Source organism: Nilaparvata lugens, chromosome 12 (assembly GCF_014356525.2).
Source record: "Nilaparvata lugens isolate BPH chromosome 12, ASM1435652v1, whole genome shotgun sequence".
NCBI lineage: Eukaryota > Metazoa > Arthropoda > Insecta > Hemiptera > Delphacidae > Nilaparvata > Nilaparvata lugens.
The window spans coordinates 2,326,426-2,341,969 of NC_052515.1; the positions used below are offsets into that span (position 1 = coordinate 2,326,426).

At 36.7% G+C, this 15,544-nt stretch overlaps 1 protein-coding gene across 4 annotated transcripts in view; it reads right to left on the minus strand.

Annotated features, from left to right (window-relative positions):
- Nucleotides 1–15,544, minus strand: part of LOC111053578 — a 48,856-nt gene extending 33,312 nt beyond the window's left edge. For all 4 annotated transcript variants that reach the window (XM_039438639.1, XM_039438638.1, XM_039438636.1 and 1 more), the window contains exons 1-2: nucleotides 15,437–15,544; nucleotides 779–945 (exon numbers count right to left, since the gene is read on the minus strand). In XM_039438639.1, the coding sequence (XP_039294573.1) occupies nucleotides 779–945; nucleotides 15,437–15,527 (258 nt within the window). In that variant the 5' untranslated portion in view covers nucleotides 15,528–15,544. The remainder of the gene's footprint in view (nucleotides 1–778; nucleotides 946–15,436) is intronic.

Genomic DNA, 15,544 nt, shown 5'->3' on the forward strand with positions numbered 1-15,544 from the left:
CTGTATCAACTACCGTCAAGAAGTCATTGACAAGACAGTGAGGATCGACAACGTTTTTTCCTATCTTTCTCTACTGCTATTATAACGCGGATCCAACCATAGCATCATATTGCATCTTGCATCATACTTTTCTATTGAGTTGTTTTTATACATTCTACATCGCCTGTCAACTGTTTTTATCCCATTTTTATAAAATCATTGTAGGTTGGATTGTACCATACAGAAACAATAGTATAAGTATAGATATCCCATGGTATAGGGCGTTCATGTCGCAACTTTTACTGTTATCTCAAGCCGATAGTCCACGTAGCTCTTTCCCGTGAAGCTTTATAACGCTGGTAGTCTCTCTCTATAATTTTGCTGTATTGTAAGCTATTGTATATAAGTGTATAAGCCAGTATATATTGTAATCTACATAAATAAAGTACTCAATCAATCAATCAATCAATCATATTGTGCCGTTCATACACTCTTACCCAGTCAAAACAGTAGAAATCAACAATAATCGACAGTAATCGGCTTGAGATACGGTAACAGTAAAAGTTGCGACATAAACTCCCTATACAATGGGATATCTACTTACGCTATTGTTTCTCTATGATTGTACCTTCTGAATCCTAGAGTCATCAGTGGTCTTTTTTGGGTTGGAGAGTCTAACAGACAGTTTGAGTGCTTTGAAACTTCCTAGTTTGGTTCAAATGTAATGAATTATGTAGAACTAACAAACTCTCTTTTCATTTCACTTTGAGAATAATATTGATTGAATGATATAATTGACCTTGATGAGTATAGTGGGACTGCCGAGCATAATCGTGGTTGTGGTGGTTCGGAAGACAGTTGTAGTTCGCCATGCTGAAGATGTCTCGGGCTCTCCATCTCCGGAGCCTGTCCACAGGAAGTCCTCCAGCCGATAGTTGCGACGCGGCTCATCTTCTACGTACAAAACTGAAAACAAACATCACAAAATACGGATTAAAATTGGAATAATGTGGTTGTAGTAACGACATAGTTCATGTGATGATAACATTTCCTATATTTTCATTCTGATTTTAGAAGAAATTTGAAAAGTAACAGTATATAATAACAAGTTACGGATTTCAAAATGTGTTCATCAGTTAGTTCTCCAGTCAAGGAGTTGTTTTAATCACAATTAAATCTGAAAGACTCATCTGCAATCGGACGTTAAACTCAGAAATAAATTTATATATCCTATACTATTAAACGAGCAACTCCTGTTTATATGTTCAGATGTTTGGATGTTCAGATGTTTAGATGTTTAGATGTTTAGATGTTCAGATGTTTAGATGTTTATATGTTTATATGTTTGTATTTCACCGGATCTCGAAAACGGCTCTAACGATTCTCACGAAATTCAGAACAAAGTAGGTTTATAATATAAAGATTCGATTGCACTAGTTCTCATCCCTGAGAAAATTCGCTGAAGGACATTAAAAGGATAATTATTATTCATCCTTGGGAAACAGATGATAATAATTATTTCGTCGTCTTTTGGTGATGGAAGTGAGTGAGCGAACTTGAATTAAAAAAAAAAAAAAAAAACACTTTTGAAGTGAAAATGCACTTACTTTTGTAGTGAAGATCCTTTCGACCTGTTGTTGGTCATCATCAGACTGTGGGAATTTACTCAGATGACAAAGCTATGTGTGGTAAGGGATGAAGGTGGTGGAATAGGTTGTGGTAGGGGTTGGGTTGGTGGATACTTAGTGAGGCGGTAATTTTGACCTTCCCACACATAGCCTTGTCATCTGAGTAAATTCCCACAGTCTGATGATGACCAACAACAGGTCGAAACGATCGTCACTACAAAAGTAAGTGTATTTTCACTTCAAAAGTGTTTTTTTTTTTTATTCAAGTTTAATTTCAACAGTGAGAAAGTATGGATATACAACAGAGTGAGTGAGCGAGTTCATATGTGTGGGACAGTGTCAAAATTATGACTCAGCTGTTGAACTTTTGTAATCATTCAATCAGGTACTTAGTGCCGGTTGCAAAAAAGCCGGCTTACTTCCAATCCTGATTAATTCCAGTAGATCCATCTTTTTGAAATGGTCTTCTCTGATTTGGTTCACGTGAAGTTAATGAGGATTAGAATTTAACCGGCTTTTGTACAACTGAGCCTTCGTGAGGGAAATTTTTGCATTATTCTGGGAATTAATCTCAAAATACTGTGATTAGATAGGACATTTCTGTATGAATGTTATTATAATTCCTTCTTTCGTAATAGATTGTTTATGCTTTTGTACTCCAGAGCGAAGCTCGGTCCCCGATATTTCATATGGAGGTGTGCAAATATGACCCAGTACCTGGAGCCACCTACCGGCAGAATTGGGAACTACACCAGTAGGCTTCCCAATCCACCAATCAGAAGAGAGTATGGGGAGCTGGAAGGCGTGGCTTGCTACCATTGGTCCGTTATTCTTAAGTCATGATATTGGCATTCCCTCTCTATTCAACAGACTCTACTACCTATAGTCTCTCGCTCTCGTTCACTCTCTCAGAGAGAAAACATCTCTCATGAATACAGGAGTATAATCTAATCTCCCTCTCTCTACAATTAGAATATTCAATGGAAGTATAATTACGCTATAATCTTGGCATTCTCTCTCTTTTCAACAGATACTATTACCTATAGTCTCCCGCTCTCGTTCACTCTCTCAGAGAGAAAACATCTCTCATGAATACAGGAGTATAATCTAATCTTCCTCTCTCTACAATTAGAATATTCAATGGAAGTATAATTACGTTATAATCTTGGCATTACCTCTCTTTTCAACAGACACTACTACCTATAGTCTCCCGCTCTCGTTCACTCTCTCAGAGAGAAAACATATCTCATGAATAGGCGTACAGGAGTATAATCCAATCTCTCTGTCTCTGTCTCTACAATTGGAAGTATAATGAGAGGATATTCTTGATAATCTTCTTCTAAGGACACTGTTACCCTTACAGATCAACCTATGAAGTTTACTTATTTTCTATCTATTGGATAGAGCAAACAAATACAATATTCATAGAAGAAGAAATAGGGTATGGCCTGAAACTCCTTCTATTTGAATGGAAAATACTAAGAAATTGTCAAAAAACCACAGATTCATTGATACTTGGAAAGACCGGTTTTGGTTGTTACATCATTACCAATCTCTGATAAACTCCTTCTATTTCCTTGTATCAAGTAGTTCAAATAATAAGTAGGTTTTCAATTTTTTGTTTTTAATTACAGATTCACATATAATAACAAATTTCTGTTTATTATTATTATATAATTATAATAATTTTTTTCTCCCGGATTACATAATATTTTAATTCATGATAAATATCATGTAAAAAGAATGAATTTGAACTCAGGGAAGATCATTATACGTCTTTAGTCTTCAGTCGTATTCAATTTATGTAAGGGTAAGAAACATTATTGGACTTTCTCCGAGTGGTAGACTATGTAAGAGCCCTAGCAGTGAAACTTTCTTATGCGAAAAGGCAGGTACCGGATGATACGCACGCACCTTACTAAGGGAAAGAGTGAGGGAGTAAGAATGAAATAAAGTTAGAGTAAGAGAGAGAGAGTGACCGAGTAGGGAGAGAGAGAGTGAGTGAGACAAAGATAGAGAGATAGTGAGGGAGTAAGATTGGAATAAAATGAGAGTGATAGAGAGAAAGATTATGAAGGAAAGAGAAACAAGAAATGAGTAGAAAGATAGGGAGTACGATTGAACGTAAAACAAACCGAAAATCGTCAGAAATCTCCAGACTGTACAAAAATTATCACAAACGATAGAACTACAGAGTTGCCAATTCTCTGCTACTTCAGCCATCTATGAAAATTTATTATCGCTCATGTATTCTAAATAATGTATTATCCGCCTGTTCATTATATAAATGTACTTGTAGCCTACAGTAACAGTGAGATACAGATATAATATAAAAGCAGAAGCAGATGAAAAGTGAAATGCGCGTGTTTTTAGCGCGTAATTCATGGTATATTTGATCCAAGTTACTCTGGTATATCTGTCAATCAATTATTGATGATTCTTCTCAATACTGAATAACTCTACCTGAAATAAATAATTGATTTGTTAAGAAATAGTATATCTCGCACCTAGAGCAGAAAATGAGATTTTTCCGGCTCGAAATCGGTTTTCAAGTCCGAGGCCGTAGGCCGAGGATTAGAAAAGATTGAGAGCCGGAAAAAACATTTTTGCCCGTGGTGCGAACGATATTTTTCGCCACACTGCAGGTATTGCTCACAAAATAGATAAAGAATACTCGTTATCGTACCTATCTCTTGATTTTAGTGGTAGAAGATTTGCAGTCAGGATTTCAGATTCTTTCAAAATTTCACTTGGAATATCATGGGCGTCGTCATCTTCAAGCATTTTTTAAAATTCGGAATGCACTAATCAACAATAAATAATTGAATAAAAATGGTTGCGAAGCGAATGCTGAATTAGTTTGATTCGAAATTATTCGAACTGAAATAATGGCGACTTCAGATGAAGAAAGTGAACACTCGCCCGATCTAGCGGATGACTTATTAACTACGGACTCCCATGTTAGCGGCTGGAAAGAGTACGTTTTCCGGTCTAGGCCGGAAAGAAACCCTTTTCTGACGTCAGACAAGAGTCGTCTGCAAACAAGGTCTTTCAGATCTACGTAGGGACTGGAAAACAGCTGCTTTCTGTGCAGTGTGGCGGAAAAATATTTTCTTGTGATCCAATCATGAATTTTCATATTTGAGATACAATATTTTGGTAGTTCATCGTGTTTCTTCACAGTCAACAAATGATTTGACAAGAGTGCTCACGTAGAAGAGAATAGAGCTATCTGCATTGTCGGATGATAGACAAGGATAGCAACACCAATGTTAATCAGATGCTGACTCTATAATGTAAACCCCACTATATTATAGCAGGACATATAAAGGGACAAGTTGTAGGCTACCTACAGGTGACGTCATTCAACAAAACATAATTATTACTCTTTCACGCACTTCCGGTTTGGGATGAAGAAGAAGAGGGTGGAGCAGTAGGAGGAGGAGTGGGTTGACGAGTAAAAGGAGGGGTATGATTATGTTGATGATGATGATCATTAGGAGGAGGAGAATGAGGAGAAGGTGGAGGAGAAGGAGAAGGAGGTGGTGAAGTAGGAGAAGGAAGATGTGGTGGAGGAGGAAGAGGGGAATAGTTGGGAGGAGTAGAAATGCGTTTGTGTAGCGGAATATACCTCAAACTAACTGCCAAAAAAACTATTGATGTTGGGCTACCCACCAGAATTGCGTACCACAAAAATAACCAATTATCCTGGACCTTTCTATTCATACAATAGAATAAGTTTGTAGGCTTGTATGATAGCAACAAGCTAACAAAAAGCTGTGGGAATTGGAGTGATTCAAAAGTTGGGATGAAGAATTTTGAATTTTCCTGTTTTATCTTTGGGAATTTTTTATCGAGATATCCTATGATATTTCTACTTACTGTTATCATTAATGATGTTTTTAGTTTTAGATAATACCAAAGAGGATGATAATTATATAGGCTACATTCTGTTTCCTCTGCTGATACCATAGAGGGAGCATGAGTTCTAGAAGTTTCTCTACTTTTGTTTTATCTCTTTGCAATGTCAAACAGCAATAAAATTGATTCAACGCATACTTTAAAGGACATGTTCTTCAAAAACACAAACTCTATGTAAGAGGGAAATAAGTGAATAGTGAGCAAAGCCTAATCATTAACTATTCATCCAGTTCATCCAGTCATGGGAGTTCTGGGTAAAGCTAAGTCTGAGTCTTGGGATAGTAAAATAATAAAATAGTAAAATGGAATTGTATGAGGCTACGGTGCTGCCCGCTGTCCTATACGGCTCTGAAGTCTGGGCTCTAGGATATCTGGATTTGATAGAGAAGGCACAGTTACAGTTTTTTAAGAGACTTCTACTATTGAATAAGTACACACCTGGCTTTGCTCTAAGACTTGAAACTGGAAGGTTGAGGTTGTCACATATAATTTTTCGTCAAGCATTGAATTTTTATATCAACGTTTTGAAAATGCCATCTCATAGATATCCAAAAATGTGTATGAATAAACTGTTAGACTTAAGCACTAACGATAATAGAATAAATGAGAATAGAAACAACTGGATTAATCTAATGAAAGAACAAATGTCTCTTGCTAACTTAAGATACTTTATAATGTAGATTTCACTATATTGGAGAAAGAAAGTGACTATATTATTAGGAAACATGCAAGAGCTTTGTATATGGCAGATATAAGTAAAGCAATAGAGTCCAGATCTTTTCCTGGTTACATAGTTTTAAATCTAAATTTCATTTTAGGGGAGCAGCTAGGATGTATCATGTCATTTTCTAGAGTCAGATGCATAACACAATTGCGGATGGCAACGCAGATGAGTAAATATTTGTTTATGGATGGAAGTGGCACCTTTTTTGATAGTACTATCTTATGCCCTCTATGTAATTTTCAAGAGGAGGAGAGTCTGTTTCACTTTCTTATTAGATGTCCCATGTACAATGATATCCGCCGACGTTATCTGGCCAAATACTCTGTTAACATTGTTCAGGACGAAGATAAAGTTTTGATTCTCTTGTCGAATCTAAACAGAGATAAAATAAATGATATCTATTTTTATACCAATGCAGCTATTCGGATAAGACGAACAATATTAAGTTTAACTGGATGATATGGTGTAGCTTGTACTTGAATCCACATTATTGATTGATTGTTATTTTTCGAATTTAATATGTTTTATTGCAACCTCCAATATTAGCGTTGTTGTTTATTTCCATGTATTTTTGCAACTCATTTGTGTAACATTATGTTGGACAAATTAAATTATTTATTTATTTATTTAACTATTCATCCAGTTAGCGGTGTCGAATTGAGGTTCAGAAGATGAAATAAGATTTTGTTTTCCATACAGGCTACTCATCCACTCCATCGTAACCACTATCAGCTCAGAAAGCGAATGTGCAGTAACAGTATACAAATCAACTCAAAAAACGCTTCACTTCTATGGGCTTCTTTTGTACAAATTAATAGAAACAATATAAAAACTTTTAGTATCATTTATTATCATACGAAGCAGCCACTGTCTTAGGGGATGAAAGGCTGTAAGTTGAAAGCAAAAAAAAAATGAACTGAAAGGGAGAGACTGTCAAGAAAGTCTCACAAGACACGAAAGACAAGCAAGTATTCAAGAAGGGAGGGTTAAGATTGTGAGGGTTAGCTGGTAAGGAAAGGCGGTAAGAAATAAAGAGGGCAGAAGGGATTGAAGAAGATGGGAAGAAGAGTTTGGAAGAAGAATAGGGGAGTGGCATTGAAGAAAATGAGAGAGAGGATTGTGAGGAGATTGTATGATGTTTAGAGAATAGAATTACTGCCTTCATTTTTGACCTAGGAGGGCGCAGTTAGGGCGCAGTCGGCCCTCACTTACACTCAACCCTCAAAAGGAAAGAGAGGGAGAAGGAAGAGTGGGAGAAGGAAGAGTGGGAGTAGGAAGAGAGGGAGAAGGAAAAGAGGGAGAAGGAAGAGAGGGAGAAGGAAGTGAGGGAGTAGGAAGAGAGGGAGAAGGAATAGAGGTAGAAGGAAGAGAGGGAGAAGAAAGAGAGGGAGAAGGAAGAGAGTGTGAAGGAAGAGATGGAGAAGGAATAGAGGGAGAAGGAAGAGAGTGTGAAGGAAGAGAGGGAGAAGGAAGAGAGTGTGAAGGAAGAGATGGAGAAGGAATAGAGGGAGAAGGAAGAGAGGGAGAAGGAAGAGAGGGAGAAGGAAGAGAGTGAGAAGGGAGAGAGGGAGAAGGAATAGAGGAGAAGGAAGAGAGTGAGAAGGGAGAGAGGGAGAAGGAAGAGAGTGTGAAGGAAGAGATGGAGAAGGAATAGAGGGAGAAGGAAGAGAGGGAGAAGGAAGAGAGTGTGAAGGAAGAGATGGAGAAGGAATAGAGGGAGAAGGAAGAGAGGGAGAAGGAAGAGAGTGTGAAGGAAGAGATGGAGAAGGAATAGAGGGAGAAGGAAGAGAGGGAGAAGGAAGAGAGGGAGAAGGAAGAGAGGGAGAAGGAAGAGAGGGAGAAGGAATAGAGGGAGAAGGAAGAGAGGGAGAAGGAAGAGAGTGAGAAGGGAGAGAGGGAGAAGGAAGACAGGAAGAGAGATAAAGTTTGATGTGGTTAGTGACGGGATTGTATCTATATCTATGATGGGAAGAGTGGAAAGAGATGAAGATGGGAGGGTTTTTGTGGAGAGGGGTAAGGAACTGTTGAAGTGAGAAGTGAATATTGCATGATAAGGAGTGTGATAAAGAGAAGAAGAGGGGAAGAGGTATAAAGATGATGGGGTGAGTGGAAAGAGATGAAGATGAGAGAGTTTTCGGTGGAGAGGGTTAAGGAACTGCTGAAGAGAGAAGAGGATACTGATTGATAAGGAGAGTGATAAAGAGAAGAATAGGGGAAGAGGTATTAAGATGAGGGGTTGGGTGAAGTGACGGATAGGGTGAAGTGACGGAGAGGGTGAGAGAGTGATAAAGAGGTTATGAAAGGGGTTGGTGCATAGCATTTCCATCCACCCCAGAGATGGTACGAATTGGTACAGGTACTTTACGCCATGAGGTTTATTAGTAGTGGTTCCGTCACGCAACCAACATCTCTTCTATCGATGATAGGCCATGAACGTGTTTATGTTTATCTAGGGGGTATTCGCCATGTTGCATTTAGACGAGCTATTAGCTGACTACTGCTATGTGCTGAGTCAATGCTATAGTGGTACATTAAACAAAAAAAATCAGGGGTTTGGACTTGGAGGACCTTGAAACATATAGAAGACATTAAATGGGGATACCTTCATCTTCTCGGAAATCAATACTTTTCTGATACTATAATTGAAATATAAGAATTACAATCCATTCTTATTGAAATAGGTACTTTATTAAAGCTCTTTTCACTTTCCATGCCCTATTACCATAGGTAAGGAAAGTATTGCTTTCCGAAAAAAATTTAGGTACCCCAATTTCTAAATCTCTATACGTTTCAAGGTCCCCTGAGTCCAAAAAAGTGGTTTTTGGGTATTGGTCTGTATGTGTGTGTGTGTGTGTGTGTGTGTGTGTGTGTGTGTGTGGTGTGGTGTGTGTGTGTGTGTGTGTGTGTGGTGTGTGTGTGTGGTGTGTGGTGTGTGTGTGTGTGTGTGTGTGTGTGTGTGGTGTGTGTGTGTGTGTGTGTGTGGTGTGTGTGTGTGGTGTGTGTGTGGTGTGTGTGTGGTGTGGTGTGTGTGTGTGTGTGTTGTGTGTGTGTGTGTGTGTGGTGTGTGTGTGTGTTGTGTGTGTGTGTGTGTGTGTGTGTGTGTGTGGTGTGTGTGTGTGTGTGTGTGGTGTGTGTGTGTATGAGTGTGTGTGTGTGTGTGTGTGTGTGTGTGTGTGTGTGTGTGTGTGTATGAGTGTATGTGCGTCTGTGTACACGATATCTCATCACCCAATTAACGGAATGACTTGAAATTTGAAAATTAAGGTCCTTAAACTATAAGGATCCGACACGAACAATTTCGATCAAATGCAATTCAAGATGGAGGCTAAAATGGCGAAAATGTTGTCAAAAACCAGGTTTTTCGCGATTTTCTCAAAAACGGCTCCAACGATTTTGATTTAATTAATACCTAAAATAGTCATTGATAAGATCTATCGGCTGGCTCAATTGGAACCCTTATAATCAATGCAACCATGCATTGGGCCATATGAATAAAGTTGAGCATTTGCTTATACTTCTAAAATATGGAGCATTTGCCTCATTTTCTATGAATAAACGTGAGCAAAACCTTTTGCTCATGCTCATCAAAAAAACAGTTCAAGCATTTGCTCAAAAGTAAAAGCTTCTGCTCAAAATTGTATGAATAAGCTAAAGCATTTGCTCAACTTTTGAAGCAAACGCTTCAAAAAAGGTGAGTCTAGTTTAGAGCAGCTTATCACCTTTTGCTCATAGTAAAATTACTCAACTAATTCGTATGAGGAAGCGGGAACTATATCAGATACGATCACAACCAATAGTTGAGAGCTATAAAACTCTTTCTATATTCAACTATGATATATATCACCATTATCCCCAAAAAAGAATAAATACAAAAGATAGCTACCTGTTACAAAGATAGCCATCACAAAATAGGAAATAGGCATTTAAGAAGATGAAAGTGTAGAAGATTATAAGAAGGCTGGCTATTGATATTATAAGAATATGCTGAAGATTATTATAGAGATGATATTTTTTCACGCTATTATTTCAAAATTCTAAACTCAACTAACCTAAAACTCTATTCATAAATAGAAAACAGAGCAGACGACGCAAACACAAGCGGTGCACCCTACTTGCATATTTAGCGCTTCCGTGAGCTATAACAACAAAGGAAGGCTACAAATGCGAATCAGCTGATGAAAAATCTTTAAGATACGTGGGCATTTGCTCCAGAGTTCAGGAGCATAAGGTAAGAGTATAAGGTAAAGCTTATTCATATAAAAATGATCAAATGCTTTTGCTTCTACCTTTTGCTCATGAGTAAAACTTTATGCTCCATGCTCTCGCTCATGAGCATTTGCTCTGGTTTTATTCATATGTGCCATTGATTAAACGGGTTATGATAGAAATAACTAACTTTGGAGAAAGCGACCCCAAGTAAAGATCTCATTTCAAACTGGATTAAATTCATATCAAGTCTCTTTTGTTTTAATGTCATTCATTTAGGGTTTAAGCCAACAGCTGATTTAATCGAGTTAAAGCGTTTACTGTTCAAAAGGCCCAAGAGCCGCATGCGCCAAAGACCTTAAAGAGATTTAAACCCACGATGCCTATGCCTTCCCAATGACAGCTCTTACTTGAAATTGAAGGCCGCCATTGGGGTATTTTAGCACGAGATATTATATAAATAATATTTGTAATACTATAGATCACAAAGGCATTGGTGACATTGGTATGTAATAATCTTATGGGTTGCCCCCCTCAATGGCGGATTTCAATTCCAAGTACGACACTAGCGCTGCATGTGAGTCTATGCATCTTTAAGGTCTTTGGCATGCGCAGTTAAACTTAAACTGAATTTAATCAGCTGGTGGCTTAAACTCGAAATGAACTACATTTTGAACGAAAGAGACTTGATATGGATTTGATCCACTTTCAAATTGAATTTAGTTTAAACTTCCACTGTGCAAACGACACAGAGAGAGAGAGAGAGAGAGAGAGAGAGAGAGAAATCAAAAGATTGGAGAAGAAGAAAGAGAAGCAAGAAAGAGATTGATTAAGTATTTTAGAGAGTACTTTAGATTCAGAGGAAAGGAGAGAAAGGTGAGAGGAAAAGCTGAAGTGAGAGAGAGAGAGTGAGCGTGTGAGAGAGTTATCAGTCCATCAGAACGTTACACTCTACCAACCACCCTATACTAATGAGATCCACTTTTATCTGTCAGAACCCCTAATGAATAACATTAACGTGTCTCATTCAATCAACACTGCCAGATTTTAGTAAATCTCACTGTAGTCTATCAGGGAATGACTGTGTCAGTATCCCTCATAAATTACATCAACATTCCCCATTTATTCAACACTGCCAGTTCCAAATTAAACATGCTATAGTTGATCACAAAATGAGACAATAACCTCAGTATTCCCTATGAATAGCACAAACGTTACTCATTCAACCAACACTGACAGATTGTAGTTAAACTCACCACAGTTGATTCAGAATGCAATATCAATATACAGACCACAGACACGTGTGTAAAAGTAGGAACAAAATCGAAATGTTATTGTCCCATATTTGCTTCGATATCGTCCTATAAAAAAGCAGGTGTGAGGTTGTTGACCTGTGTCGGATATATGGGGCATCAGAGAACATTCATCATTGGAAAGGTGTCAGGAATGTAGGAGCTATTCCATAGCAATTGAATGGTTGAGACTTATTTCTCCTAGAGTTGTGATTTGAGCTGCGTATACACCAAAGTTATTAACAAAATGTTAATTACTTAATCCTTGATATCGGGGCACCGAGCACGTTATTTTTATTTATTGATAATCAGAACACAATTCTCTAAAATGATCGTCTTTATATTTTACAGCTGGCTATACATCAGCTTATGAATTTCGGGGATGCGATATTTTGATTTTCGCTCACTCTTTACTATCCACAGACGATGAAAGTCTCAGCTGTTTCAGCCAAGGATGAATTATCCTTTCAATGTCGTTCAGCGAGTTTTCCCAAGGATGAGACCTAGTGTAATCGAATTTTTATATCATAAACCTACTATGTTTAAAGTTTGGTGAAAATCGTTAGAGCTGTTGAACATAAATAACCAAATAACCAGAAATAAAAATATAAACAAATATACAGAAACTGTTGGCTTGATATAATAGATTAGATTCTATTAGATTGAACGGAACTTGACAAACACATATGTTCATCATGTGTATGATAAATTATGTTCAATCTAATAGAATCTATAAGGATACAGTTTGTTAATAACTTTGGTGTAAACTCAGCTTTGTTGTGTCTCCAGAATTCAAATCGAAACATGAAGAAAAGGGGTAGAACGTAGAATCGATAGATTACGCAATGTTAGTAATACTGGAATAATCAAGCACCGTTGAACAGTAGCAATTATTTTGAGAAGAGAAGAGATTCTGAATTGTTTCGAGAAATTGTAAGTAGGTGGAAAAACGATAACAACTTCCCTAGGAAACGAAGTTAGGGTGCTTTCGGCCCTTTCTTGCAGAACAGGATGGGAATACAGCTTGTATTCTGTTTCTCTTAGCTTGCATTCAACTCTAGAAGTAGGAATTGAACTCTTAAAAGCAAGTGGAACGTGAATACTTCTTTTCGAATAGTTCTAGAATCACCCCTCAAAAGTGAAATATTAGTCCTTTTTCTAGGATAATTCTAGTTTTAATTGAAAGAATAAGACTTTGATATTGTCAATACCACTTTTATTTATTCGAAAATTATAGTATTGACAATATCAAAGTCTTAGGCCCGGTTGCACAACAGCTGGTTAAATTTTAACTAGAATATTCTAGAGGCTTTAGAAATAACAAGAGTAATTAAGGAAAATCCCCAGTATAGTTTAAATGACCAGATTCATTTCAACCAGTACAACACTACGAATTTAGTTTTATCATAAACATGTGAGCATACATGAGTCAATAGTTTTTCCATTCACATATTTGATTTATTATCTTACACATTTGTTTTCTTAGCTCTTATTTTGTACTAAAAAGTAGGCTAAATTTTTATTATCATGGCGATTCTGTTGCTTAAGCCGCCATTTTGTCACACCGTTGAGGGGGAGGAGACTGTCTAGCTAGGCCAATGGCAGGCGTTCATGCCCTCGACCAATAGCAGTACTCGCCTACTAGTATAAATTCTGCTGCTCTTGTATTTAGTTTTAGTTTATCAGAGATTGACAATGGTGTAATAACCGAAACCGGTCTTTCTAATTATCAATAAATCAGTGGTTTTTTGACAATTTCTTAGTCTTTTTTATCCAATCAGAGAAGGCGTTTTTGAAAATACGGCTTCTCTGACTGGTTCTCGTGGAATTAATCACGGTTAAAATTTAACCGGCTGTTGTGCAACCGGCACTTATTCTTTCAATTATGGAGAAATACCACAACATCTCATACCATACAATCAAATTGATTCCAGTTTTATCAAAAATGTGACACCAAACCGTTGAACCAGAAATATTGGATCATTTAAGGAAACTATTGAAGTTAACAAAAAATAGAAACATATCAAATCAACGAGGCTGTGGAAGTTTGCAAACATCACTGAATATTTTCCAAGCACTACTCTTATGAGAAGCGAACCTATTCTTCAAAATAATTCCAGTTTCACCCCTCATGAAACAAACTACATCTCTTTTCTATATAGGGCTACTTGTAATATAAATATAAAGAAATAAAAATCTCAGTACCCTTTTTTTGAAATATTTTATCACTACATGTTTCGGACATTTATGCCATTTTCAAGTGATATGAAGTAAATAAATTTAATACCACTGGAAGATTCTTATTTTGATCTATGTTAGTGTATTCATATGTTTTTATGAACTAGGACTGAATTTTTAAACCCAAAATTTTCAGTCCTAGTTCATAAAAACATATGAATACACTAACATATGATCAAAATAAGAATCTTCCAGTAGTATTAAATTTATTTACTTCATATCACTTGAAAATGGCATGAATGTCCGAAACATGTAGTGATAAAAATATTTCAAAAAAAGGGTACTGAGATTTTTATTTTCTTTATATTTAAACAAACTACATCTTGAGAAATTCAAGTGCTTTATCTAAATAAAAACAAACATCAACCCCTTCTCCATTTATAATTCTAGTTCCACCAAGCATGAGTCACCAAACCCCAATCTCCCGCGTTTATAACTTTGTCAACAGTGCTACCAATTAACGGCGTTATTTTGCGGACGCAAAATCGTTAGAAAAGCGTCTACTAGTTGTGGAAAACTCTAATTCTTTGGTGATGGTTTCTTGATCCATTCCGAGCTGCCATGTATTAACACACTTCTTTCTATGTATTTCACCTGACATGCAGTCAAATATTAAAGTAAAAATCAAAATGTTTTACTTACTGGCTGTAGTACTTTCAACCGTCTCACGATCATTTTCATTACTATTGAATGTAACTAACTATTACTAGTTAGTAAAAAATATTGATTTTCTACTTCAATATTTGACTGCATGTTGTGTGAAATACATAGAAAAAGTGTCTAAATTTTTACTGTGTTTTTTGAAAAAATTTTTGATTTTTTACTTTAATATTTGACTGCATGTTGTGTGAAATACATAGAAAAAGTGTCTAAATTTTTACTGTGTTTTTTGAAAAAAATTTTGATTTTTTACTTTAATATTTGACTGCATGTTGTGTGAAATACATAGAAAAAGTGTCTAAATTTTTACTGTGTTTTTTGAAAAATGAGTAATCAAACCCCAATTTCCCACGTTTGACCAGTGCTATCAATCAACGTGTTATTTTCAAGCCGCAAAATCGATAGAAAATTGGTGTATTGATGGTGAAAAACAAGCATTTCAAAGTGTGTTTTTGAAACATGATTTACCAAATATCAATCTACCGCTTTTGACCAGTGCCATCAATGAACACATTATTCTCAGACCGCAAAATCGATAGAAAATCGGTCTATTGGTGGTGGAAAACTCACATATTCTACTGTATTTTGTGTGGAAAAACTCATATTTTCTACTGTTTGGTTTGAAAAAACTCACTTTTTTGTCAAACCGCTGCTACCAATTAACGCGTTTTTTTCAGGACGCAAAATCGATAGGAAAGAGGTCTATTGGTCATGAAAAACTCACATTTTTTACTATGTTTTGTGTGAAAAACTTACAGTTTATACTGTGTTTTGTGTGAAAAACTCACCTTTTTTGTCGAGTATGGCAAGCAGCGAATAGCAGTGCGTGAGAATGAGAGTCAGAACGGCGCAGAGAGGAAATGCAACACAATTCGACATGCTTCAAGGCTGAGACT